Source organism: Penicillium alfredii, assembly GCF_028826965.1.
Source record: "Penicillium alfredii strain IBT 34128 chromosome Unknown utg000004l_segment0_segment0, whole genome shotgun sequence".
Lineage (NCBI taxonomy): Eukaryota > Fungi > Ascomycota > Eurotiomycetes > Eurotiales > Aspergillaceae > Penicillium > Penicillium alfredii.
The window spans coordinates 1,233,015-1,256,904 of record NW_026622701.1 but is presented as its reverse complement, the minus strand read 5'-3'; the positions used below and the strand labels follow the sequence as shown (position 1 = coordinate 1,256,904).

Sequence of the window (23,890 nt, the reverse complement as noted above, 5' to 3'; positions counted from 1 at the left end):
TTACTAGTGCTTATACCACAGTTATGAAGCCTCGGAAACTTCTAAAGCTAGTCGAGACTACTAATCAGAAAAGAAACAAGACCCTAGAGGCTGAGAAGCTATCTGTAAGTAGGCGAGCTAAAGATATAGGGAAAGGCGGTAAGCCGAGAGCTGGCAGACAGCGAGGTCGAGGCTATATAAACAGCGAAGCTATCTAGATAGTAAGGTCGACGAGGATGTCGACAGCGATATACTATTTAGTATAAGGCTTCCTAGCAGCGAGCAAAGGGACTTATAACCTAACAGAAGAAGAGGGATATAGATTATAAAGCTATCTAAGTTACGAAAGAAGACTAGGATAAAGATCTTGAACAAATTGTCAAAAAAGTAGTATTCCTTCACTGTCAAAATTTCTTGCCTACTTTCCCTTAGAATTCTAATAAGCTAAATCATCTCGGCCTATAAACGCAGTCTAAGTTTGAACTTAAGTTTATACAATATATCTTTGTATCTGAACCTTAGCACTTAGGGTATATTCCTCCTTTTTTGGTGGATTGGCCTATATACTAGTCCTCGTATCTACCGTAGTCCGACTTACCATATGGTTGAGGGTCGTATTTCATAATGATATATTTCGGTTATATAGTGCAGTTGACAAATTTAGTGGTATAGACGAATCGAGTATATATTTTCAAAGTCTTCGAAAAGAGTCTCACGACTACTAATATAAAATTGGTTAGATTAGGACCAGGAATTTGGACGATCAGTACAAAAGCCTACTGAGGTATGTCGGGTTCTTAACTGCGAAACTTTTTCGTCAGAATATAACTAAGAATAGGGGAGATAACCGTAATTCTAGTCAAAAGTTGCGTATAGATTACCTGATGTAAGTATAGGGGAATGATAAATGATACAAGGCGTGAAAATTAAATCTTATATCATAACTAGCTGTCTCGTAAGGCGGTTTATGTCTTCTTTATCTATATGGACCATACAGGAATACCCGCCTTCTTATCTGGCAAAGAAGTATGAGAATGGGGAAGAATGCAGGGCTTATAATGATGATTGGATTATCATGTAACCTACGATGAGATTCAGTACATGATCAGCGGCTTCTATGGTATCTCATTCATCACTAACTACGCTAACTTGCAAAGGCGTGGCTCAACTTCCTTGGCTAGTGTGGACTTTCCGCCTTGTACTAGTTACGGGGATGGATTCTTCAACCTTGCTTGGAAGCCTGCCTGCTACGCCATCTACTCTTCTTGGATCCACAGCAGGCCTGTTACTCCGGGAAGCGGGCACACAAAACTTTGAGATTGGTAATAATGACTGACTTGCGATTCCCGGTATATACTACAAACGGGGTTCTGCTTGGAGGCTGTCTGTCAATGCAGACGGATCGATATGGGAGGATGCCAGCGAGCCTATTGAGTAGTGAGAAGATGCTAAATCTACATAATGAATGGATTCAGACCAAAGCATACGATACTCGGCCTGAAAAACCAAGAAACTATTAATCTGACACCCGCTGGATCCCCACTGCAATGTCTAGTCTGTTAGCTGGTTGTCAAAGAAGGAATATTGAGAGAGGTGCCTGGATTCTGCTTGACCGACTCTACAGAGTAGATAGCTGGCTAGTTCTTCTTATCTTCCAACTAACTGTTCTGCCTTCTCTGCTGTCTTCTTTCTGTCGGTAGCTAGATGCCAGTTCTTCTTTACTGACCTCTGCCAGTTTCACTTTTTTTCATGTCGAACTACCATTCCACTCATCCCATTCAACTCCGTCCTTGCTTCCCTTAAACAACGTCATTCCCGTATGCATGCTGATATAAATCCATTAAGTTTTCAGTGTCCCATCACTCCAATCTCCAGGAAGCAAGCTTGTCACCAGGCCAAACAGACGATAGCTTTCGGTGTTGGTGTTAGCCCCTCCCTGTTGAGCCCGGCGAACAGCGTTGTCCCACCCTAATGCGAGATTTCTGACTATAGAACATTTCGTGTCAGCAAGTGGTTCCTAGCTAGTATAGATTAAAGAACATAGGGGATGAGATTGCGGGTCGCATACTAGGTTCCTCTCTTGTTCCGGCAATGATGGCAAGTTGGGATAAGAGATAGCTTCCTGCGATCTCTAACTGATCAAGTGGCCGGCCTTGATGTGCTCTCTCGAACGTGATGGTTCTCACACTCGCCAGGCTGATGCCTGAACCCCAAGAACGGCCACATAAAACGATCGCTGGATAAAGGCTCCCGGACGGTGTAGATACGGCCCTGAGGCCAGTCCCATGGCACATAGATGACCCAGATCTCGACCTCCTCGGAATAATCAGCGGGTTATAAGATGAAGTATAGCCCGGGTGACAGTAGGCGCCGTTATAGCCACCTATCTCGACTATAGAGGATATATATATTAGTCGGGTTACCCAAGGCAACCGAGTCACAAGATGCTCACCTGGATCAAAGCCCTGCCATCTAACGGGATTGCTATATCTGTTCAATGGACTATTAGGAGGCGCTGAAATGCCAGCCTGCTTAAATGAGGTGGCCCAGAGAAAGTCTTTATCGCCCCAGTTGAGCCATATGTAAGGACGTGAAGCGAGTAAAAAATTTAAGATTTTTCGATAGATCTCTGTCCATGAAAATTGAGCACTCTATTATTAGCCATAAAGTACCCTAGGATCTATAAGAGGAGTCTTACCAATAGGCTTATCAAGTCGTCTCCTCTCAGGAGGGGAGACCATGATATGGTGACCGTTGTTTGAGTATGAAAACTTCCACAATTTGCGCGCCGCCTGAGCGAATATGAGATTGTCGCGGTCGGATTTAACAATAGGATTTTGGAGAATTCGAAGGGCATTGTACGCGCTGTATGCCATCTCATACGCATTTTGAACAGATCGATCAAGGAAGACCTGATCACGGCTACCGTACCAAGATGCTGGTTCTCGCGGGGGATGAAGTTGAAGCTTGTCCCAGCCTCCAGACAGTCTACATCTACTCGTGGAACTGCATGGACAGAGAGTGCAAGAATCCACAAAATAAATGCTCTGAAAACTTGCGCCATCGGTGTGTCAGAAATGACGATTTGAAAGAAGGGAAGAACACAAACGATAGAGATCAAATAGGCGCGGAATGACCAGTATTTATAATAATTCTTTTCATTGGCTAGTGAGTTAATTGGGTATGTTTAGAGAGCGTAGCCCTAGGAATAAATCCCTTCTCTAACCAACTCCGGTAAAGGGGGATTGTATGATATGACAATATAGATCCTTCCACAAGCTAGGCAATCCTTCCAGGGTTGTGCAGAAGATATACTGTATGTATAACCTCACTCGTATTAGCGTCGAAACTAATTTCTTCTAATTTCTCTTAATTTCTCGTCTTTTGTAGGGCGCCTTGAACCCACAAACTACGCCTCGGCCCCAACCCTCCTCCCAAAATACGCCCTGGCCCCCAAATTTACGCCCAAGCCCGAATTTCTTTTTACATTTTTCACCATGGATGACAGGTCAGAGAAGGCTGCTGTGTGGAGAAGCCAAAAAAAAAGAAGATTGTTGAGAGGTTCCCTAAACTCCACCATCTTGCAGTTATGGACTTGCTCCATCGCCCGGCCAGTTACGTACAAGAGCCATTGTGACCATAAATTCCTCGAGGATCTGGGATTCCTCACTGTAGGCATTCTACAACAGTTCGGATGAGCTAGATCTAGCTGCGGATGAATTGCGACTAACTGCCATCTTTCGGTTACTAACTGTGTCATCGAGGACAGTCTTTGGTGTTTCTTATGAGTACTTCCTCCCCCAAACTCCTATAGATCTGTTTATCGGTCCAACTCCACGATACTTAAGTGGAAAGCCGTGACAGCCTTTCAGATATCTGCTGAGCACCAGTGTCATCCGGCCTTGCCTCAATACCACGCACTGAAGCCTCGTAGTCGTCTGACTTCGGAGTAGCCACGCCGTCACTTTCCATATGTCTCTCATCTTCGTTCCCGTTCTTCTTGGCAGCAAAGGTCTTCGCAATGTCGATATGAGACCGGGTATATTCATCTGGGTCCCAAGCCAGGATCCTGCTTTCCATCTCTTTGAGCTTCTGTGCAACAAGCAGTACCATCTCATCTTTGTCTTTCTCACTCAAGAGGCCAAGTCTCTCCACGCATCCTCGATATCATCGGCATGTCCGAAAAACCGTTGATCAATTTCTTGCCAATATATCGAATCGAAGGCAAAGATGTTCCTCGCAGTGTATGCAATCCAGAAGTCACCACTCTCCCAGCTCTCTTGCATTGGAGTAGAGAGTCGTTCATCTTCTGTCAATCGACCTTCCTTGATGGCGGCGTCTTCACAACTGATCATCGCCTTGAGAAATGTCTGAAGGCGGCGATAAAACACTTTGGTCCAATCAATCCTCGAGACCATCTGGCCAGTACTCGGGGTTTTCGAGAAGGAGCCACTAAGGCGACGCGTAGGTAAATTCGATCGGAGCCGCGTATGTGAATTCAAGATCCATGATGCCCACGATTTTCTTGGCATCATTGACAAGAACATTGGCTGGGCGGAAATCATCGCACCAGATTTTGAACGAGCCTTTGTCGAATGGTTCCCATCGCTCAGTGAGCTTCCGTTCATGCGCTAGTTTTCGGAAGAGGTGTCTAGCGACGAACTTCCGTCGGCAATCGTCAGCAGACTCGATCGCATCATTTCTTTGGTTTTTGCGATGAGCGATGTGAAGTTCTGCAAGGAATTCGAAGTATGAGGACATTGAGTCGAATATTGTCTCGTAGCTGGGTAGACTCGATTGAGGTAGGGAGCCCACTCGAATAAGCTCGTTGACGCCTGATGGAGGACGACTCGTTACCTCCCAAGTGAAATCATCAATCTGGCCGAGGAACCCGATCTGCGAGAACGATGGTTTTGAAAGTTCTAGAAGAACGCTAGCCAGCTCCCGATATAGAGCTCCGAGGTTATCCTCGTCGATATCGGGGTTCAGCCTTCCTCTTGCATCGTCCGGGCACCCCAGGGTATTAAGAAGATCGTACATGCTCGAGTCATGTTCGATATATTCCATGATAATAAAAGGGCCAAATTCCAGGGGACATGATTCTTTTGAGCCCCAGTGATAGATGAATGGCACCGGGATTGAGGTCTGGTCAGAAATGTATCGCATGATAGCGACTTCACATTGAAGCTTTTCTTCGGGGAACATGGTAGCACCAGGTAAAGGAAAGCGTATAATAGCAGAGCCGATTTTGTAGGTCATCTGAAGGGAAATATTGAAGATCCTACATGACTCGTAGCACCCCGAGGGTACCATGGAAATTAGCAGGATATCTCGTAGTGGAAAGGGCTAGGCTCACTAGCGATGACATAAAGGGCTATATATGACAGCAATGACAGCTGCTGGAGTTGAACTTTTTCTTAATGGTTTCTTTTTAGGTTGGTATAGATAGAATAGGAGCCTGAATGTTAATCGAGTCACTTAGGGACCTTCGAGGGCGCCGATGTAGGCCAAGACTTGCCCCCACCGTGCCTAGGCTAGTATTCCACTCTCCATGGTTAGGGGATAGCTCCCCGGTGTCTGCATTGCAGATACCCCAACAAACACCTGCATTTTCTCTCCATGACCGCAACCGGGAGATGAGTCTAGAGTGAGTGGTTTGTTAGTATTATAAAACGGGAAGTTTATATATACATGTGTGTGTATGTATGTGTGTGGTTGGAGAAATGACTTCCCGAGGTCTTCTGCCAAAGCGCCCGCAGCAAAGAAAACAAGACCAAGGCTAGCGAGGAGTTTGATATTGGATAGTCGTATCACAAGACAATTGGTGACTTGGGGTTTGGGTTTGGATTTGGATTTGCGGATGAGAACGGGAAAAGAATAACAAAGAGGCAGCATTCGAGGGCTAGGACAACATCTTTTTATAATACAAGCAGATGTAGCAGACTGCTCCCGGGGGGGGGGGGCCAAAAAAGTTATTAGATGTCTACTTAAGAAGTAAGCCTACAGTAGAAGGACCTTCATGACTCGAGCCTATACAGTGGATCCTAGATGACTCGTAGCTACACCCAAGATTTCAAACAGAAAACATTGAGAATTTGACTATCTAGAGACTAGAAGTACCATCCATATATAGATAGCAGCAATGGCAGCAATTGTAGTTGACTTCGTTAATTAGTATATCATATTTAGAAGAAAAGCTTCAAATTTTAAGCCAGTGGAAACAAGCCGAAAACTGCCCCCACTGCACGTTGACCCGCACATTCATCGGGTAGAGAGAGAGACTGACTGGGTCGGAGATGCCGTTGTGAACGTTGTAAAGGCAGTTAAAAAAAACAGAACTAAAGAAATAAAGCTAGCTACATACCCAATGGATTCATGAAGCAAATCGGGTATCTGGCAAGGAGATATTGTTCTGTTTTCTTTCTTTCCTTGTTTATCTTAAAGGAATAATAATTCCTGCTAGTCATCATCTTGAGTTAGGGCCCTAATAAACCGGAGTAATCCTTGCTCATAATTAATTAATTATTCATATAGAATCTAACCCAAAGCTGCAGACTATTCGAGCGTATGTACACCCTATATTGGCTAATAGCCGATAGATATCGGTCTAGTCGATCCGCTCTCGCCAGGGTCGACGGATTGACTCGACGGCGACTCACCCGAAACTGTCCAGAGGGAGGCCAAGAAGGATGCGATGATCGTGGGGTCCGCGGTGACATGAGCTGGAAAGCTTTCCAAGGTTCTCGGAACAAGAGCGAAAATCCAGAGTAATGCTATGGTCCCCGATCAGATCATGATTGTCACCAAAGAATCGAGGAATATGCCAGTATTCTTCTTTTATAACTTCGGAAGCAAAAAATAAGACCTAAGTAGTCATACAGGAAATGAATCAATGCATTCGCCCATGAAACGCCAAGATAGGTTCAACAAAGGGAATCATCAAGCAAAAAAAAGAAGAAGAAAAAAAAAAAACGAGGCCAACAAACGTACAATGCAAGGCCAGAAGCAGAAAACACAAAACCAACAAGCCCCGTCCTCCCACTCTATCTAAGAGGCAGCCGGACGCTCCAAAGCACGATCAACATCCTCCAACAACCCCGACAACTCCTTCCCACCATCCGACTCCCGCCCCTCGATCTCCAGCGCCTTCAACACCAACGAGCGAGCCTCCTCATAGCGAGTCATTTCAGCAAGACACTTGGCCAGCCGCCACCAAGCCTTAACATTCCCCACCCCCTTCGAATCAACACTAGCCTTGGAATCCACCAAGCCCTCAGGCCACGCCTGCTGCGCCATATGCGCCTGCGCGCGGTTGGCATACAGACCCGCGAGCTCGTCGCGCGCCAGCGTCACGGGCTCCCACCCGGGCCGGCTGAGCGCCATCTCAATGGCATACGTGTACAGCCGCACGGCCTCGGCGTTGTTGGACTTGCGGTAGGCGGCGTTGGCGCTGTCGCGCAGCTTGGTGATCTGTGCGCTGCGCTTCGGGTTGACGGGCAGCGGGGGCGGTGGGATGTTGGGGCTGTCGAGGCTGATGAGGGCGCGGTGTAACTGGTTTAGTTCTTGGAGCTCGGTGTTGATTGTGGTGGTTTGCGTGGCGGTTTGGGCGGAGGAGCTGGGGAGGCTTAGTGCTTTGGAGGCTGGGTCCAGGTGCAGGGGGTATTGGTTGTAGATGTCGATTTCACTGGCCATTTTGGATGGTAGTGGGGGGGGGGGGGGGGGGCAGGTTTTTGGTGATTTTGTGACGAAGAACAGCTTCCAAGTGGGTGGTCTTTGCCTGGACGGTCAGCGTCGTGACGATGTGGGAGTGGAGGATTCGATGCGCACGGGCCAGGGCACTTCCACGCTTAGCCAGTCTGGGGGCTGCACACTCACAGGATAGGTGGCCTTAGCCAAAACAAGAATCAATGGGAACGTTAAGTGTACTCAACCGTGGCGGTCGATCGACAAGCCAAGTTGTCCAGATCGGGGAGAAGGCGGTGGCAGAACCGCCGTCAAATCTATTTGCCTCAAATTCAAGTCCAAACATACAGTCGTCGCCTCGGAGAGGCCAAATACTCTCAAAAACAAAAAGCTATACGCCGGCCAACACCGCTCCGTGGTCATGTCCAAGGCAGAAAAAAAAATCAACACAAAAAGCAGAATGACCCGATTTTGCGGGGTATTCATTGTCGTCCATATCCTCACCCCACAATTGATCCCGTCTTTTTACCGTCCGTACCCGCTCAGCGAGGACCCATAATCTGTCGGAGGTGCATACTCCGTCGGTGCATAGTGCTGCCCGTGCGCGCCACCGTAGCCCGTATTGTTGTAGTCATGGTCGTGGAGGACGCCACCGGGGGCGGGGGCCGTGGGATCGTAAGCGCCGTGCATCGCGGTGCGGCCGTGTGAGTTGCTCAGATCGTCGACCTCGCTCTGGTGGAGCAGGGCGTAGTCCTCGTCGCGGTCACCCCGCGAGGGCGCACTCATGCCGCCGCCACGGCCCGAGCGGAAGTCGTCCTCCTCTTCCTCGAAGTCGTGGGCCGGGTTGGACGAGAACGCGGCCTTGGACTGGGCGGCGAACGTTGGGTCAGAGACAGCGTCGGGGAGGGTGCCGGTGCGGCGGAAGTGCATGACGTTGCGGAAAGACATGTACGCGGTGATGGCGAAAAGAAGACTATGAAGATATTAATGACAAGAGTCCAAAAAACGGAGGTGGTCCACGTACAAGATCACGACGCCGATAATCGTCGTCGCCGTGCTGAGATTGCACTTGCTGGCGCTGCCATACCCCCAGTCATCACAGGTTCCGGATCCGCCGGCTCGCTTGTTGTTCTTGTCCTTGCTCTTATTCTTGTCCGAGTCGTTGGAGCTGGAGCCCTTGGCCTTGCCCTGGGCCACGTACGAAGCCAAAGCGACCCAAGCGGCGAACCACAGGACAGCATAGACGAGATCGACGCTGGCGAAGGCGTAGACGTTTCCGAACCGCCGGGCTCGGGGCCACATAGGCACGGCGACCAGGTAGATCAGACCGGGGATGCTGAACCAACACTGCCACAAGACATATATTAGAGACGACTCGCGATGACTTCATGTCGCAAAAAGAAAGAGAAAACTCACCAGCACCCAATACCACACTGTCCGCCCATCGATGCCATCGCCCTTGGTCCAGATCGCGATGGTCATGGCCCATGCGACAAAGATGATCAGTGCCTGTGCGAAATGGATGAAGTTTTTTGTCCGGCCCAGGCTGCCGCCTGACGGTCGCTGGAGTTGAAATTTCATTTTGACGTCGGAGGGCTGCAAGGGTGTGTTCAACCCCTCAGAAAGGCACCCGGCAAAGGAAGCGTCAAAGGTCGACGGCGACGGCGGTAGAAATCTCGGACTCGGAAGGGAGTTTTGTGTGTGCTTGTTGGACAGCAGCACACAAGGTAATAGTCTTAACACAAAAGTTTTGGCGGGTAGGATAAGGTTGAATTCAGGAGGACGAGAGGAATGGACTGGAGATCGGGGGACGCGCAGTGTTTCTTGGCTCACTACGCCTCGGGGACTGTTTTGGCGCACTGTTGCAGGACTGTCGCAGAAGTTGATCGGAAGAAGTCTGAAGTCAAGTGAGATTGAAAGAGAAAGCCAGTGAGGCTTTTTGCACACTCTCTGACTTTGTTTGTCCCAAGGCTCAGCTTATCGAAGGGGGCTTTTCGGTGTGATCGCCCAGGCGACAGCCCGTGCTATTTCTGGAACTCCGCCACGGTGGATCTGTCATCGCTTCAGCTGGTAAGCGGTTCACGATCCTGCAACATTTGCCTACAAAGGCAATGCTTTTCGTCGAAATCCTTCATCGACATGGCCATTCTAAGGTAGAACTCGAGTCAAGGAAGATATACTCAGATGCACTGTATTCCATACAGTACTATACTATTTACCTAACGTGGATTCATCCATAGATGTATAATCGAATTCTTAATTCTCTGGTCATATTCTCATTACTCATAAAATCCCGAAAAGAAATACACCTCAACCCACCAGTCCTGACTCTCGGTTCTGCTTCATCAACAGCCAGACCTCTCGCAACGGCTGGTAAACATGCACATGCCACCACCAAGGGAGAGGATCCGCCGGCGAAAACCGCGGGTCCTTCCAGAACAAAAACGGGGTAATTTCTACTCGCAGGACTCGGATCGCCTGTGGAAGGAGAATCCAAGGTGCAATGGACGAGAGAAGAGGGAAGGCCCTAGCCTGCTCTGCCCATGCCAGCGTTGGGCGTGACGTAGATGACCGGGTCACATTTGCCGGCCAGGCAGCCGTCTCCACGGGATCGGAGGACAGCACCGCCAGGTACCCAGCCACAGAGTGGGGGGTATTGTCAAACAAGTACTCGATCACCTCGGCACCAGGAGTACAGCCAGCGATATGGATTGCATGTCGCACGGAGTGTGCATCAAACTCTTGGTCGACCATAAGACGGACCGATAGATGGCCAGTCATACGAACCCCGCCTGCCATGGCAAAGCGCTGCATGAGTCGATGGATAGCCATGGCCAGAGCCTCATCCAGTAGCGATGAGCCAAACTGCGAAGAGCGAGCCCCGGCAGGCCGGATCCCGATGGCATGGACATGGCCGCGCACAACCAGCAAGTCTGCAATGAACTCACCCAGCCGGGGCTGCTGCTGCAGGACCCAGGGACGATCCTTGGAGATTTGAATCTCGCTCACCCTAGTGTAAGTCTTGCTGAGAGTGCGTTTCGGCAAGATGACGGCCGACTCATCGAACCCAAGACGGCGCATCTGATAGGATTTGGTCGGCGAGCGGTGCAAGATCTTGTGCACAGAGTCGCGCGACTGCACCTGATGACGTTCCACCACAGGCAGATCCCTCTCTGCCACCCACCGCCGAAAGGATTCTGGTTGAACAAAACAGGCCGTCAACTCGACATCGAAGGTGATGCACTTGCAGTTCGTGCGACTCTCGATAACCTGCCGGGCCGTGGCATCCTCGATCACGTTGGCCTTGGGCGAGCACGGGATCCACACATCGACCTTCTCGCGATGGATGATATCCAGCAGCCTAGAGATGTAGTGATCCTTGGGGACGCGGTAGAAGGCCACCAGGGTCTTAGACATGCTCCCACCCGAGCGCACGGGGAGGTCCAGATCGGCGACATCGGCACCCACGACGCGGTGACCTTCTGCCTCCCAGGCCCGCGCAAGGGCTAAGCCAGACGGCGTGCCAATTCCAGTAACGAGGACCGACTTGGGATAGAACCGAACATTTCGTAGTGTGGCCTGTCGCCGGCTGACGATCCGGCGGAGACGAGCTAGGCACCCGACAATCAGCAGGATCGTATTGTCGACCCACAGCAGCGAGAGCGAGACAAAGATGCGGCATAGATGCCAGGCCACGCGCGTTAGAGCCTGTGTTGAGATGGGGCCGATGGATCTCATGCCAAGGCGTTGTCCGACCGCCCGAACTGCCATTGTCGCAAAGGCTTGGGCACCCCCGGCACGCATTCGGTCTTTGGGGCGACAGGGTGAGCGCGAGGGGATTCCGGCCGAAGAAGGACGCTAGGACATCCTGTGGAATGCTTCGGGAATCCGGTGCCCGTGAAGTATCTGAGAGAGTTGAAGTTGCAAGGAGGGGGCGATCGACACTCCCTGCAGATCACGTTCGCTGTACAACGCAGACCTCGGATGGTCGAGTCTGACATCAAAGACGATCAGTTCTCACACTAAACTGTAAGGGATCAGGTTCTCGAGGGGTTTTGTTTTTTATTTTATCAGATCATTCCTGCTCGGCCTGAATTGCCCGAACAGGCTTTATCGATGGGTGTGTCCGAACATCGATGGATCTAGTACGGACCTCGTACGAGGAACAGTGCGATGCCATTCCACGGGTCCACCTGGGCACTGTCATGACCCGTCAGCGTGTTGCTCGTCTCAGTACTTATCTCCGAGGCAAAGAACGGAACCAGCTCCGCATATAAAACGGACTATATTGTCTTGCTTTATATTGCGCACTACTCTACTTTCCAAACTACGTCGCTAATTGCATCGAATTTCTCCCTCAATTTCTCCCCCAACTTCTGTGACGATGTCTGTGAAAGAAGATCAACCGTCCTCCCCACCTCCGCATCCCGGCCCAGGGGAACGCTCGGTGAGTCTAGGACACACAGATCTATATGATCCAGGGAACTAACACTGACTCAATAAAATAGCGCGAAGCGGGCCGAGAGATGAAGCTGCTGCATTTCATCTACGACCAGCCCAACATCGACGAGATCCGAGGATACCCGCAGAAGGTGCTCGATCTCATCCATGAATTTGAAAAGGACTACCACTTCATGAATGTCGGGTCCGCAAAGGGCCAGATCGTCACGGACTTGATCGACCAGATCAAGCCGAAGACGATGATCGAGCTCGGCTGCTACGTGGGCTACTCGGCCATCCTGTTCGGCGATGCCGTGCGGCGCAATGGCGGCGAGCGCTACCTGAGTCTGGAGCTGAACCCGGAATGGGCGGCCATTGCCAACATGCTCGTAGAACTGGCCGGGCTGCGTGACTTTGTGCGCATTCTTGTTGGCCGCAGCGATCAGTCGCTGCACAAGCTGTTCACCCAGGGCGCGGTCAAGCAGATCGAGCTCTTGTTTATTGACCACTATAAGCCCGCCTATACCACCGACCTCAAGCTGTGTGAGCATCATGGCATGATTGTGCCCGGCTCGGTGCTCGCGGCTGACAACGTCATCTATCCCGGTAACCCGCCGTACTTGGAGTATGTCCGCAGCACGGTCGAGCAGAAGCGCGAGGCGGCTCAGAAGGGACCGACCCAGGGATACAACACGGCTGGTATCCCCGAACGCACCGTTCAATCCTACATGGGCAAGAATGCCGTGCCCACTTTTGACTATGTCGGCTACCCTAACTTGGTCTACCAGAGCCAACTCCGACAGCCCGAGGGGTCCCAGGTGAGTATCCATGAATTACCCGTTTTGAGTAATCTGCGCCGCAGCCTTGGAATGAGTCATATTACTAACCATTGGGTTTTGCAGGACGCAATCGAGGTCACTAGATGCGTGGGGGTGCAGGATGTGTAGATTCGGAGATGAGGGTGGAACTGCTCAGCGGGTCAAGCCGCCAGAATACTTGCAACAAGACCGTAGAGAATGACACTTTTTGATTATCAATCACAATTGACCATGCGTCACCTATACTGCCGTACTTCGGGGAGTGTTGGATCGAACGCCACGGGAGACCGAAACTCCGCGTCGACCGGCATTTGCCCCGCCCGACCCAAACGTTGCCGTCGCCAGGACCTTCCCCCGCATCGGTGGCCGAAATCCGTGATTTAAAGAGCCTCGCTGCCCGGTCTTTCACTGGTCCCGCATTGTACCCTTTCTCTTTACATCTCTCATCATGGCCACCAAGACTTGGAACGTTGGTATCGTGGGCTACGGCTTCAGCGCAAAGATCTTTCACATCCCCTTCGTCCAGCAGGTCCCCGAACTCAAGTTCCACGCTGTGGTGCAGCGCACCCCCAAGCCCGATGACGATGCTGAGAAGGATCACCCGGGCATCAAGTCATACCGCACCACCGAGGAGCTGGTCAAGGACCCGGCTGTCGACGTGGTGATCATCACGACGGCCCCGGATTCCCACTTTGCCTTGACGAAGTTGTCGCTGGAGGCTGGCAAACACGGTAGGTGACTGGAAATATGAAAGTAAAGTACTGGCGTGGAAATATAGCATGTGGCTGATGCGCTGTACACAGTGGTCTGCGAGAAGCCCTTCACCCCCACCACCAAGGAAGCCGACGAGCTTGTCGCCATTTCCCAGAAGCAGAACAAGCTGCTGGCCGTGTTCCAGAGTATGTCACTCGCAATTCCTGATTCCTGCTTGATCTCTTCTCTTCTTTTCTCTGACGCGTTCACTCGTAGACCGTCGCTGGGACGCCGACTTCGTGACCCTCTCCAAGCTCGTCAAGAACGGATCGCTCGGCCGCATCTCCGAATTCGAAACCCACTTTGACCGTCACCGTCCCGAAGAGCCGGCCGCCGATGCCTCGAAGTGGAAGAACAAGGTGATCCCTGGTGGTTCTGCGGTGTACGACCTCGGAACCCATCTGCTGGATCAGGCGGTGCACTTGCTGGGTCTACCGAAGCGGGTGACTGGGTTCATTGGGTCCAGCCGCGAGGTCAACTCGTCGGGATTCGAGGACACCTTCACGGTGCTGCTGCACTATGCCAACGGCACGCTGGTCACGGCGAAGGCGACCGTAGTCAGCCCCGAGGAAGAGCAACTGCGATTCTGGGTTCGCGGTGAGAAGGGCAGCTTCAAGAAGGTAAACGGGTTCTGTGCCCAGTGTACGGTTTGTGCTTGTGCTCACTAGTTTCGTCAGTTCCATCTCGATATCCAGGAGGACCAGCTCAAGGCTGGCGTCATGCCCGCTGATAATGGCTATGGCCGTGAGCCGAGCGAGCGATACGGTCGGTGTTTGCCCCGTGTCGTTGTGTTGAAGGTGTTCAAAATTTTTTACTGACTGAACCCAGGTACTCTGACGACCATTCAGAACGGCAACCCCGTCAAGGAGATTGTCCCCACCGTCGAACCCCCGACCTACACCGAGTACTACCGCAAGCTTGCGCGGGCTCTCGGCGGCGAGGGGCAACTGCCTGCCAGTGGCGCGGAGGCCCGTGAGGTTATCCGGTTGATTGAGTTAGCTCGCGAGAGCTCCCAGACTGGTCGGACACTGGATGTCTAAGGGAGAGAAACTTGGAAGAATCGAATAGTTCGAGAATAAAAGTGACGAGATTACGATCAGCCATATCCCTGGAAGACTGCGTAGAATCCACCGGGCGTATGCAAGTAGATGCTGACTCCCCCCACTTGGTCTTACAAAGAAAACAAAAGGCTGACAAGAATCGGCCCCAATTTGCTGCCCGACCCGGTGGATCATTGATCTGCTTCTGGGGGGCCTTTTCTTATCAATGCGAGGCATTCTTGTTGTGACTGCACTCTGAGGATTCCAAGGTTGAAAGTCTCTCGCCATGGACGCCAACCTCCTCCCCGATTTCCAACTTCTCTCGTATTCTTCTCAGTCCGACCATCCACCCCCGTCTATAGACCCGGTCACGCTCAACATATCCTCCTCATGGACTTACTGTGGTCCCCTCTTGAGTCTCGACCCATGTAGCCTGCCCGCCTCGTTCAACACCTGGGCCCACGCTACGGTGAAGGGGTCTGTCCTGGCCCCGCTCTGTGCATTTCTGGGCTTCGTGCACGAGTTCCTGGCTGCCAACGGCCTCTCCCATTACTGGCTCACGATCCGTGCCAGCCAAGGGTCGCACGAGTTCGATGTGCCGCGATGGCACACGGATGACCTTTTCTTTAGTCCGCCGCCATCATCATCATCATCATCATCATCACAACCCACTCGGCGACGGCGCACGTCTCGACTGGCATCGTTTTCTTTACCCCCGCAGTTATCTCGATGGGGTCTGCACAGCCGAAGCCAGCACCAGCAAAAATACCAAGAACACAATGAATACCACCACCCCCGGCCACGACAAAAACAACAACAACAACAATCTGAAATAGAAAACCCCAGCATTCTACCCGACGACCCCCAATTCCTCTCCACTACCCCCGCCCAGATCATCGCCCCGAGCACCAACCCCCCGAACTGGAAACTGGCCACCACCCTCCTCGGCCCAGGCACGCTCTTCATGGCCCCGGGAACAGGCCCGCTAGCGCGCAACGCCCAACGCACCGCCAAAGACGCCGCCCGTGCCGCGAACCCCGGCCACGTGTGTCTGTCCGTCTGCTGCGTGGGCTGCGCCACGGCAGCAGAGTCGGTGCGGGCGCGTCTCGCCGCCGAGCTGGGCCAGCAGAGCATCGTGCAGGCGCAGCCGGGCCAGTGTGTGTTTTTTCGGGTGGGCGAGGACGAGGGCGCGGTGCATTCGGAGCCTAGATCGCATGGGGACCGGATCTTTGTGAATGTTGTTCCTGGGCATGAGGGTGACTTGCGGGCTCAGATGGCGAGGTGGGGGATGGAGTTTCCGCGGGCTTGGTGTGTGGATTTGCCTATGCAGCTTGATGGGGGTGTACATTTGAGGGATGTTGGGGGCTCTTGAAGAGGATATACTTAAAGTTGTTCTCGTTGGGTCTGGGAGTATATACTACGCTATAACTATGCTATGTTCTTATAGTTTATTTTATAGATTTCTGCACGCTTGGAACATGCTATGGGCTATTGTAACATCCATGAATTCTTTTTATGGGTCTTCTCTTATTTTTATTGCCTTTCCATAGATCCCTTGTGCTGTTTTCTCCGATGCTCAGCCCTATACATGCGGATCGGCGGGTAGAATGACGTACGGGAACACCGGCTTCTACCATTTCAAGCCACGTCAAACTCTCCCTATTTAGTTCATTTTCACTTCCAATATACGGGGAGTATATACTATACTCTACTATATCCTTGCATCTATAAAACTGTCCAGGAACTGTAGAACTGAGTCATGATCGCCAGTGACGCGATGCCAAGCCACTAAACCACAAGCAGTTTCTGTTACCAAATGCAAATGGCCCGAGTGGAAAGAATGTCGAGAAATTGGAGTTATTCACGCATGCCTGCTGGGTCAGGCCTGTATCCGCGGAGAAACACTCGAATTGCGCCTGAGCCCGCACGGATGAGCCCCCGGCACAGACGGCAGGTGAGGGTTTTGTAGGGTTGAATCCCCTTTCTTCTGTTTCCTTTCTTTTTGGAACCTTTTCTCCACCCCTGCTGGTCATAGTCAGGTACTCCGGTATAAATGCATCCCTGATTCTCGGGGCTAGCCTCTCGGCTGTCGTGGGCTTCGTGTGTCATGACGCAGTCACCGCATGGGCCCGTGGCCCTGTCCCGTGTTTCGGGCTGGCATCTGGATATTGATCGCGTCTTGAATCCGTTCATTCCGGCACCCCGGTGGCACTTGATCCCTCGGCCTCTGGCTTATATGCTGGGCCATCGAGAGACACCGCCTGCACCTCTCGGGAACATCGTGGTTGCGTTTTGGTCGCTGGTGGGCGCCTTTTGTGGCGTGGCATTAGTGTCCGAGGTCTCGAAGCGTGTGCCATCCTTTGAGGCTCGCGATGCGCCGACAATAGTTGGCAGTTTTGTAAGTTCGCTTCCTGATATCACATCCCACGGATGGATCAATGCTGACTATCAACCCAACCCAGGGTGCAGCCGCGGTGCTTGAATTCTGCGCCATCGAATCGCCCTTCGCGCAGCCCCGCAATGCAATCGTGAGCCAGATTATCGCCTGCGTCGTCGGAGTCGGGATCGCAAAGCTGTTTGCTCTGAACTCGCATGCCGAGGCCTACACCGAGCTCGGGGGTGCCCTCGCCTGCGGCATCACCACCGCAGTCATGGTCCTCATCAATGCCGTCCACCCGCCGGCGGGCGCGACGGCTCTGCTGGCGGTCACGCACCCGCAGACAGTCGGACTGGGCTGGTATCTCATTCCGGTTATGCTGTTGGGCATTGCGCTTATGCAGGCGGCAGCTCTGGTGCTGAACAATATCCAGCGTCGTTTCCCACTGTATTGGTGGACTTCACATCCTCTCTCTCGGCCTTCACAGGATGTCGAGACGGCGCCGGACAAGGAAGCCCCTAGCGTGCCGAGTCATTACGAGGATAGTCTGACTGACGTTTCTCGACGACTGGTGCTGGAGCGGGGGGATATCTTGGTTCCGGATGGGATGTTTTTGTCGACGGAGGAACGAGAGGTGCTAGAAAGAATTAGCGAGCGAATATGATTGTGCGCGTTGAGACCATGTTTACGAGGCCCAGCTGTCATGTGACGTGCGTTATCTTTGCTGAGGCTACTTCTAATTGGACATCAATGACCATGAAGATATTGAGATTCTTGAGTCAAGATACTTTACCATGAATAATTGCTAAGTATAAGCATTAGCTTTTCATACTTATAGTTCACCTCCAAGGTACCACACCAATATCCATGGCTTCCAAAACCCATCCAACGCCTGAGGCATACATATAGTGGCGAAATGCTGCCTCAGGCCTCCACGGTGCCCAACCGCACGGTGACGTCTCAGCTCCAATCAGCTGCTCCACTGTGGCCCACCGCAAGGGTTTTTTTTTTTTTTTTTTTTGTTCTGCGCGTTCAATTTTTCATCTCGAGGCACTCTTAAACGAGGTCAGATCCTGTCAGCTGTGTGTGGCTTTTTAATCCTATCTCTTACTTGCCCCTCCGACACACTGACGTGGATTAGAATTCCCAGCGTTTTCTATCGATAAGGGCTTGAGACGCTCCACTCGAGGTTTCGCCCCTCTATTTTCCTCCGCCCCGCCATTCGATCCACTCATCCTTTTTTTTGCATTTCTCTGCCTTCAATCTCTTCGACCGAGTTTGCTTCTGGTCGCCTATCTCCGTCTTTCTTTCCTTTCCTCTCCCCCCTCTCCTTTCTTCTTTCCCCTATCTCATCACAACTCGTCTCACCGCCAACATGGTTTCCGCCTCTAAGGCTGCTCGTATGGCCAAGCGTGCCGACGACGGCAAGAAGAAGGGCAAGAAGGGCGACAAGGGCGATGAAACTCCCGTTCTTGACGCCGATGGCAACCCCTTACCCCAAGAGGAGCAACCCGCCACCACCGATGCCAAGATGAAGGAAGTCGAGAAGCTCACTGCACAGATGGACAAGCACGGCCTGTCGGACCGTGTCACCACCGGTGTGCTTTCGTCTCTGCCTTCTTCCCGTGACGCCAAGGTCACCTCGGCCTCGCTGGTGTTCCACGGTAAGGTCCTTATTACCGACTCTACCCTCGAACTCAACTTTGGCCGTCGCTATGGTCTGCTGGGTGAGAACGGCTGTGGCAAGTCCACACTGCTCAAGTCTATCGACTCGCGGGAGTTCCCCATTCCCGAACACATTGATATATACCTTCTGAACGAGGGTGCACCTCCCAGTGACCTCGGTGCTCTGGAGTGGGTCGTCAGCCAGGCCCAAGAACAGCTGGACGGGATGGAAAAGAAGGCCGAGGAGATTCTGGAGCACCACGGCCCCGAGAGCCCCATCCTGGAGGACCTTTACGACGTAAGTTATACTCTACTACTTCATCTTATGCTTTAGTTTTGAATTATAGAGCTGACTCTGGGCACAGCGCATGGACAAGATGGACCCGTCCACCTTCCACACCCGTGCCTCGCTCATTTTGACCGGTTTGGGCTTTAACAAGACCACCATCCACAAGAAGACCAAGGACATGTCCGGTGGGTGGCGTATGCGTGTCGCCCTCGCCAAGGCCCTGTTCGTCAAGCCGTCGCTGCTTCTGCTGGATGACCCCACCGCCCACTTGGATCTCGAGGCCTGCGTGTGGCTGGAAGAGTACATGAAGAAGTGGGACCGCACCCTGGTGCTGGTGTCGCACTCGATGGACTTCCTGAACGGTGTCTGTACCAACATGATCGACATGCGCGGGAAGCAGCTCCTCTACTACGGTGGTAACTACGACTCGTACCACAAGACCCGCTCCGAGCAGGAGACCAACCAGATGAAGGCCTACAACAAGCAGCAGGAGGAAATCCAGCACATCAAGAAGTTCATTGCCTCGGCTGGTACCTACGCCAACTTGGTGCGTCAGGCCAAGTCGCGCCAGAAGATCCTCGACAAGATGGAGGCCGATGGTTTCATCCAGCCGGTCATCCCTGACCGTGTCTTCACCTTCCGTTTCGCCGAAGTCGACAAGCTTCCCCCTCCCGTTTTGTCCTTCGACGATGTCAGCTTCTCCTACTCGGGCAAGTGGGAGGACTCCCTCTACGAGCACCTTGACTTCGGTGTCGACATGGACTCCCGAACTGCCCTGGTCGGCCCCAACGGTGTCGGCAAGTCGACCTTGCTGCGCTTGATGACCGGCAAGCTGAGCCCGATTGGTGGTCGTGTCAGCCGTCACACACACCTTAAGCTGGGCATGTACAGCCAGCACTCCGCGGAGCAGCTCGACTTGACCAAGTCTTCCCTCGAATTTGTCCGTGACAAGTTCCCCGAGAAGTCCCAGGACTATCAGTACTGGCGCCAGCAGCTGGGCCGCTACGGTCTCAGCGGTGAGGGTCAGACTGCTTTGATGGGTACCCTGTCCGAGGGTCAGAAGAGCCGCATCGTGTTCGCCCTGCTGGCCATCGAATCGCCTAACATGATTCTGCTGGACGAGCCTACTAATGGTCTCGATATCCCCACCATTGACTCCCTGGCTGACGCTATCAACGCGTACAGTGGTGGTGTTGTTGTGGTCTCCCACGACTTCCGTCTGCTTGACAAGATCGCCAAGGATATCATGGTTTGCGAGCACAAGACCGTGCGCCGCTGGGACGGCAGCATCGGCCAGTACAAGAACCACCTGCGCAACAAGATGCTGTCGGCTGGTGCCGTCTAAAGTACTGGCTACTTCTCTTTTGTCATTTTCCCCCTTTTTCTTTTCTATGACGACGAAATGCTAGATGAGGATTGAAGGAATACAATTGTCCGCGGGGACAACACAAAAATGGGTTTCCGCGGGGGTTAAATAAAAGTTCCTTGGAATGGATGGGATGGGCTCAATGGATGATCTTTTTGTGTGTCTTTTGTTGTTTTCTTTTTGTTCTGTTGCTCTAGCTAGATCGTTGGTTGTGTTGGACCTTGTTTTCTTGCTGTCTAGATCTTGAGCATTGGACAGGTTGGACTTCAGGTTTTCGCTGTCATGACACCCATCCCCCCCTACTACTCTCGATTATAACAACCTGCTTGTTGCTGGTTTACCTTTTTATTCTTTTCTTTCCTGCCTTGCCATGCATATCTTGCTTCATATAGAGTACCTAGTCGCCTGGTCCTTGGGTGAATCTATGGGATGCCGCTCTGACCCTGTGTCTTGTAGATAAGATCTACGTCTATGACTAGACTGGGCATGCCAGCCTTTGGGTCTCAATGAAGAGTTCGATCCAATGCCCCGTGTCTACATAAGAGGCAATGTAAATTCATGTGGATGTGGCTAGTATAGTTGGAGATTCGATGCTAGCTACACACCCGACGCTAATAACCACTCGGACACATATCCATGGATGAGAGCAGACATCCTGCGTTGAAGTTGAGCCTACAGCAATCAGAAACACATCCCCAGGTTATTGCCCCTTAGTTCGCTCCGTGACCAGCTCCGGCCCGAACAAATCCTGCCCCCGACGAGCCTGCTGCTCCTGCTCCAGTTTCCGCTTTTTAGCCAGTCGCTCCGACTCGCTTTCCGAGGCAGGGCCCGAGTCACTGGCCGCAGTGGCGGCAGCCGACAACGGCGGCTGGGCAGAATCGCGCTTTTGCGCCGTGCCGAAATGAGCTTTTTCGGGGCTCTGTTTTTGGCAGTGATACAATTTCTTTGCAATGCGCTTAAGACCCTTCATTTGATCTGGGTCGGCGGACAGCGGGGAGTAGGACTGGAGCATGGCGGAGCAGTCCGTGAGGACGCTGAGGAGCTTGGTGCGGAGTTCGTAGAGGGGGTTCTGGAGCGGGTTGGTGGCATCGCTGTTGTCGGTGTCCGTTGCCCGCGCGATGGGCCCGCCGAGTTTGGTGTCGAGGTAGAATTCGGCTAGGGGGCGGTCGGCGAGGAGGAAGGCCGATAGCCAGATCTGAGATGGTGTATAGAGGAAGTAGGCGTCGGTCATCTGCGCGGCGGACTTGAGCATCTCGCGTGTCGTGCCGTGGGCGCGCCCGATTCGGTCTGTGATTGATGATGACGGGGTTGGTGGTGGCGCGATCGCGAGCAAGCCCCGTCGCAGCTCGTCCGGCATCTGGTGTGGTAGGTGAGGTGCTGGCTGGCCTTGGCCTTGGGCGATGGCTTGCAGTTCCATGACGCCGCCTTCGAGCCCGCGGAACGGATGGCGCACGTCGAACGTGAAGCGCAGGCCCTGCATGAGTAGGAACTCGGGCGCAATGACGTCTTCGGTTGATGTGTCGCCCGGGATCCCATCTGCAAATTGTCGCAGAGACATATAATAATTATCTGTTTTGGTCGCGACGAACAGCGCGCACGTCATGATTGATTTGGGGTGGTAGATCATAGGCGAATTGCTCAGGTAGAAGCGGCGAAGATATTGAATCGCGGTGGCCTATAGCAGAAAGAAAGAGAGAGAAGAGACTGTCAGTTTAACAGGAATCCAAATAGCTCATTTGAGACTAACGTACCCGGACCATGGTCGGTAGTGGTGGCTTGTAGGTATCCCCCAGCTCCAGTGTCTTCTCACAGTAATATCGCACCAGCACGAGCTCCTCTTCGGGCGTCAAGCACTCGATATTTGCTTCCTCGTTCGGTTTGCTTTCGCTCTCGCTGCCCGGCTGTGGTGTCCCCGAGGCGGAGGATGCAGTTGATTGTTGGGCCTCGCGGGCTCTGCGTCGTACGCGCTCGCTGGCGATAGCATTCGTCGTCGCCCGAAGAGATTGTAGTGAGGCATTTGTAAATGACCACAGCCGAAACTGGGAGGAGGTGCGATAAATGTCGTCTTCGATCATGGCGATGGTGAGAAAGGAAGAGGGAAGGGTCGAGAGCCCGGCGTCACGCAACGTGGGGATGTCCGCAGGCCTCCTGGGAACGGGTCCTGCTAATATAATTATAGCACGTCCACTGCCTAGGTAAGACCCGTGGATGGCTTCAATAAGAAGAAGAATATAGGCTTGATGAATAGTGCAGTAGTTGCACAGGTCAGTTTGTGCAAGGAAGAAAGATGAGGCGGATGCCTTTGCTTATCGATAACAGCTTCATCTCTATATTCGCACCAAATATATACAATCTTGGACAAAGTAACATCCTCGATTTGCTGCGGACCAATACTGCCACTCGAATGTAAAAGCCCAAAAATGCACATATTCCATTATTTCATCACGATTGTTTACTCTCCCAAAAGTCGTGCAGTGATATCACCCATAGCGCCCTCTTCCAGTTGGTAGTCCTGGCCTCCACGCCGGTCAATGCGAACTTGATGGAAGGCGGTCACAACCCGATCCACATCAAATCCCATACCACAGAAGCGGTCGACCAGGTCTTTGTTGTATCCATCGTACCTGTCGAGGCATGAGCATCTGCATGGAGTACTTTGCGAGTTACCTACTTGGCCAGATTCTCGCGCCCTGCGCCTTCCGGCACGTCATCTATGCCACCTCGACTGCCCTCTCCGGCTTCATTCTGGGGAGCACCGGCATAGATAACAGCCCATTCTCGCGCCACACGCTCAAACTCTTTCGGCTTCCGCAGGAGCATATTGGCGACCTCGGCGTCTTGAGGATCCTTGGGTTCCGGGGTGCTGAGCAGGGATTGCAAAGAAAGCAGGGAAGATTTGATAGTCAGGACTGGAGACCAAGCACTGGCGAGCGTATCGAGGCAAATCGCACCCTGCAGACTTTCATGAGCTGGCAAGATCGATTGTTATTCCACTGGAGGAGCCACTGACCGTTTGGCTGCTGACATTCGGGTGCCACACTTTGGTTTCGAATTTCATCACAGGGGGTCGGAAAGGGTAATCTATTGGAATCTTGATATCGATGTTGTAGGTGCCGCCTTCGTATGGTGTACCGGGTGGTCCTGGGAAGGAACCTCGAAGGTGTGTGACATCATCTTCGTCGCCAATGGGCTCTGCCTTAATCTGAGAGTGGGAATCGGCATAGATGTCTGCCATTTCCTTCCCAACACGACGCATACGGTTGCTCGCCATGGTGATTTGTGGACTCAATCAAAGTGCGATATTGGCGATTTGCTGTCGCGTGCTCGGTTGTGGAGTATAGCTTTCCTTGCTCTATAGAACGTCGTACAAGATCGGCTATGAGGTGACCAAGCGACAAGTCTTGAATGGGAAAGAACCAAGAACAAGACTGGCGATAAATCCAGTAGCTCAGCTATGGAGGGGAACTATGAGGGGAGGAT

General features: G+C 52.3%; 11 protein-coding genes across 11 annotated transcripts; 5 read left to right on the top strand and 6 right to left on the bottom strand.

The window, feature by feature from the left end:
• Positions 1-3,822: 3,822 nt before the first annotated feature.
• NUU61_002133 (uncharacterized protein) lies at positions 3,823-4,397 on the bottom strand (the record flags this gene model as incomplete). Its single annotated transcript, XM_056652715.1, has 2 exons — positions 3,823-4,111; positions 4,168-4,397. The coding sequence occupies 2 exons, from the start codon at positions 4,395-4,397 to the stop codon at positions 3,823-3,825; spliced, it is 519 nt and encodes a 172-aa protein (XP_056513782.1).
• A 34-nt stretch (positions 4,398-4,431) lies between these two features.
• On the bottom strand, positions 4,432-5,292 carry NUU61_002132 (uncharacterized protein; the record flags this gene model as incomplete). Its single annotated transcript, XM_056652714.1, has 1 exon — positions 4,432-5,292. One exon carries the CDS (start codon positions 5,290-5,292, stop codon positions 4,432-4,434), a length of 861 nt encoding a protein of 286 aa, XP_056513781.1.
• A 1,734-nt stretch (positions 5,293-7,026) lies between these two features.
• Positions 7,027-7,671, bottom strand: NUU61_002131 (uncharacterized protein; the record flags this gene model as incomplete). The annotated part of the gene is made up of 1 exon (XM_056652713.1): positions 7,027-7,671. The coding sequence occupies one exon, from the start codon at positions 7,669-7,671 to the stop codon at positions 7,027-7,029; it is 645 nt and encodes a 214-aa protein (XP_056513780.1).
• A 516-nt stretch (positions 7,672-8,187) lies between these two features.
• Positions 8,188-9,243, bottom strand: NUU61_002130 (uncharacterized protein; the record flags this gene model as incomplete). Its single annotated transcript, XM_056652712.1, has 3 exons — positions 8,188-8,635; positions 8,687-9,009; positions 9,079-9,243. 3 exons carry the CDS (start codon positions 9,241-9,243, stop codon positions 8,188-8,190), a joined length of 936 nt encoding a protein of 311 aa, XP_056513779.1.
• Positions 9,244-9,972: 729 nt separating this feature from the next.
• Positions 9,973-11,433, bottom strand: NUU61_002129 (uncharacterized protein; the record flags this gene model as incomplete). The annotated part of the gene is made up of 1 exon (XM_056652711.1): positions 9,973-11,433. One exon carries the CDS (start codon positions 11,431-11,433, stop codon positions 9,973-9,975), a length of 1,461 nt encoding a protein of 486 aa, XP_056513778.1.
• Positions 11,434-12,046: 613 nt separating this feature from the next.
• NUU61_002128 (O-methyltransferase) lies at positions 12,047-13,049 on the top strand (the record flags this gene model as incomplete). Its single annotated transcript, XM_056652710.1, has 2 exons — positions 12,047-12,109; positions 12,171-13,049. The coding sequence occupies 2 exons, from the start codon at positions 12,047-12,049 to the stop codon at positions 13,047-13,049; spliced, it is 942 nt and encodes a 313-aa protein (XP_056513777.1).
• A 319-nt stretch (positions 13,050-13,368) lies between these two features.
• NUU61_002127 (putative NAD binding Rossmann fold oxidoreductase) lies at positions 13,369-14,713 on the top strand (the record flags this gene model as incomplete). Its single annotated transcript, XM_056652709.1, has 5 exons — positions 13,369-13,651; positions 13,724-13,819; positions 13,890-14,293; positions 14,351-14,438; positions 14,502-14,713. 5 exons carry the CDS (start codon positions 13,369-13,371, stop codon positions 14,711-14,713), a joined length of 1,083 nt encoding a protein of 360 aa, XP_056513776.1.
• Positions 14,714-14,999: 286 nt separating this feature from the next.
• NUU61_002126 (uncharacterized protein) lies at positions 15,000-16,085 on the top strand (the record flags this gene model as incomplete). The annotated part of the gene is made up of 1 exon (XM_056652708.1): positions 15,000-16,085. The coding sequence occupies one exon, from the start codon at positions 15,000-15,002 to the stop codon at positions 16,083-16,085; it is 1,086 nt and encodes a 361-aa protein (XP_056513775.1).
• A 735-nt stretch (positions 16,086-16,820) lies between these two features.
• NUU61_002125 (HPP family protein) lies at positions 16,821-17,754 on the top strand (the record flags this gene model as incomplete). The annotated part of the gene is made up of 2 exons (XM_056652707.1): positions 16,821-17,111; positions 17,176-17,754. The coding sequence occupies 2 exons, from the start codon at positions 16,821-16,823 to the stop codon at positions 17,752-17,754; spliced, it is 870 nt and encodes a 289-aa protein (XP_056513774.1).
• A 711-nt stretch (positions 17,755-18,465) lies between these two features.
• Positions 18,466-20,389, top strand: NUU61_002124 (ATP-binding cassette family ATPase ARB1; the record flags this gene model as incomplete). Its single annotated transcript, XM_056652706.1, has 2 exons — positions 18,466-19,053; positions 19,121-20,389. The coding sequence occupies 2 exons, from the start codon at positions 18,466-18,468 to the stop codon at positions 20,387-20,389; spliced, it is 1,857 nt and encodes a 618-aa protein (XP_056513773.1).
• A 721-nt stretch (positions 20,390-21,110) lies between these two features.
• On the bottom strand, positions 21,111-23,681 carry NUU61_002123 (TFIIH complex kinase subunit CCL1; the record flags this gene model as incomplete). The annotated part of the gene is made up of 5 exons (XM_056652705.1): positions 21,111-22,085; positions 22,162-22,574; positions 22,895-23,034; positions 23,082-23,362; positions 23,421-23,681. The coding sequence occupies 5 exons, from the start codon at positions 23,679-23,681 to the stop codon at positions 21,111-21,113; spliced, it is 2,070 nt and encodes a 689-aa protein (XP_056513772.1).
• Positions 23,682-23,890: the final 209 nt, after the last annotated feature.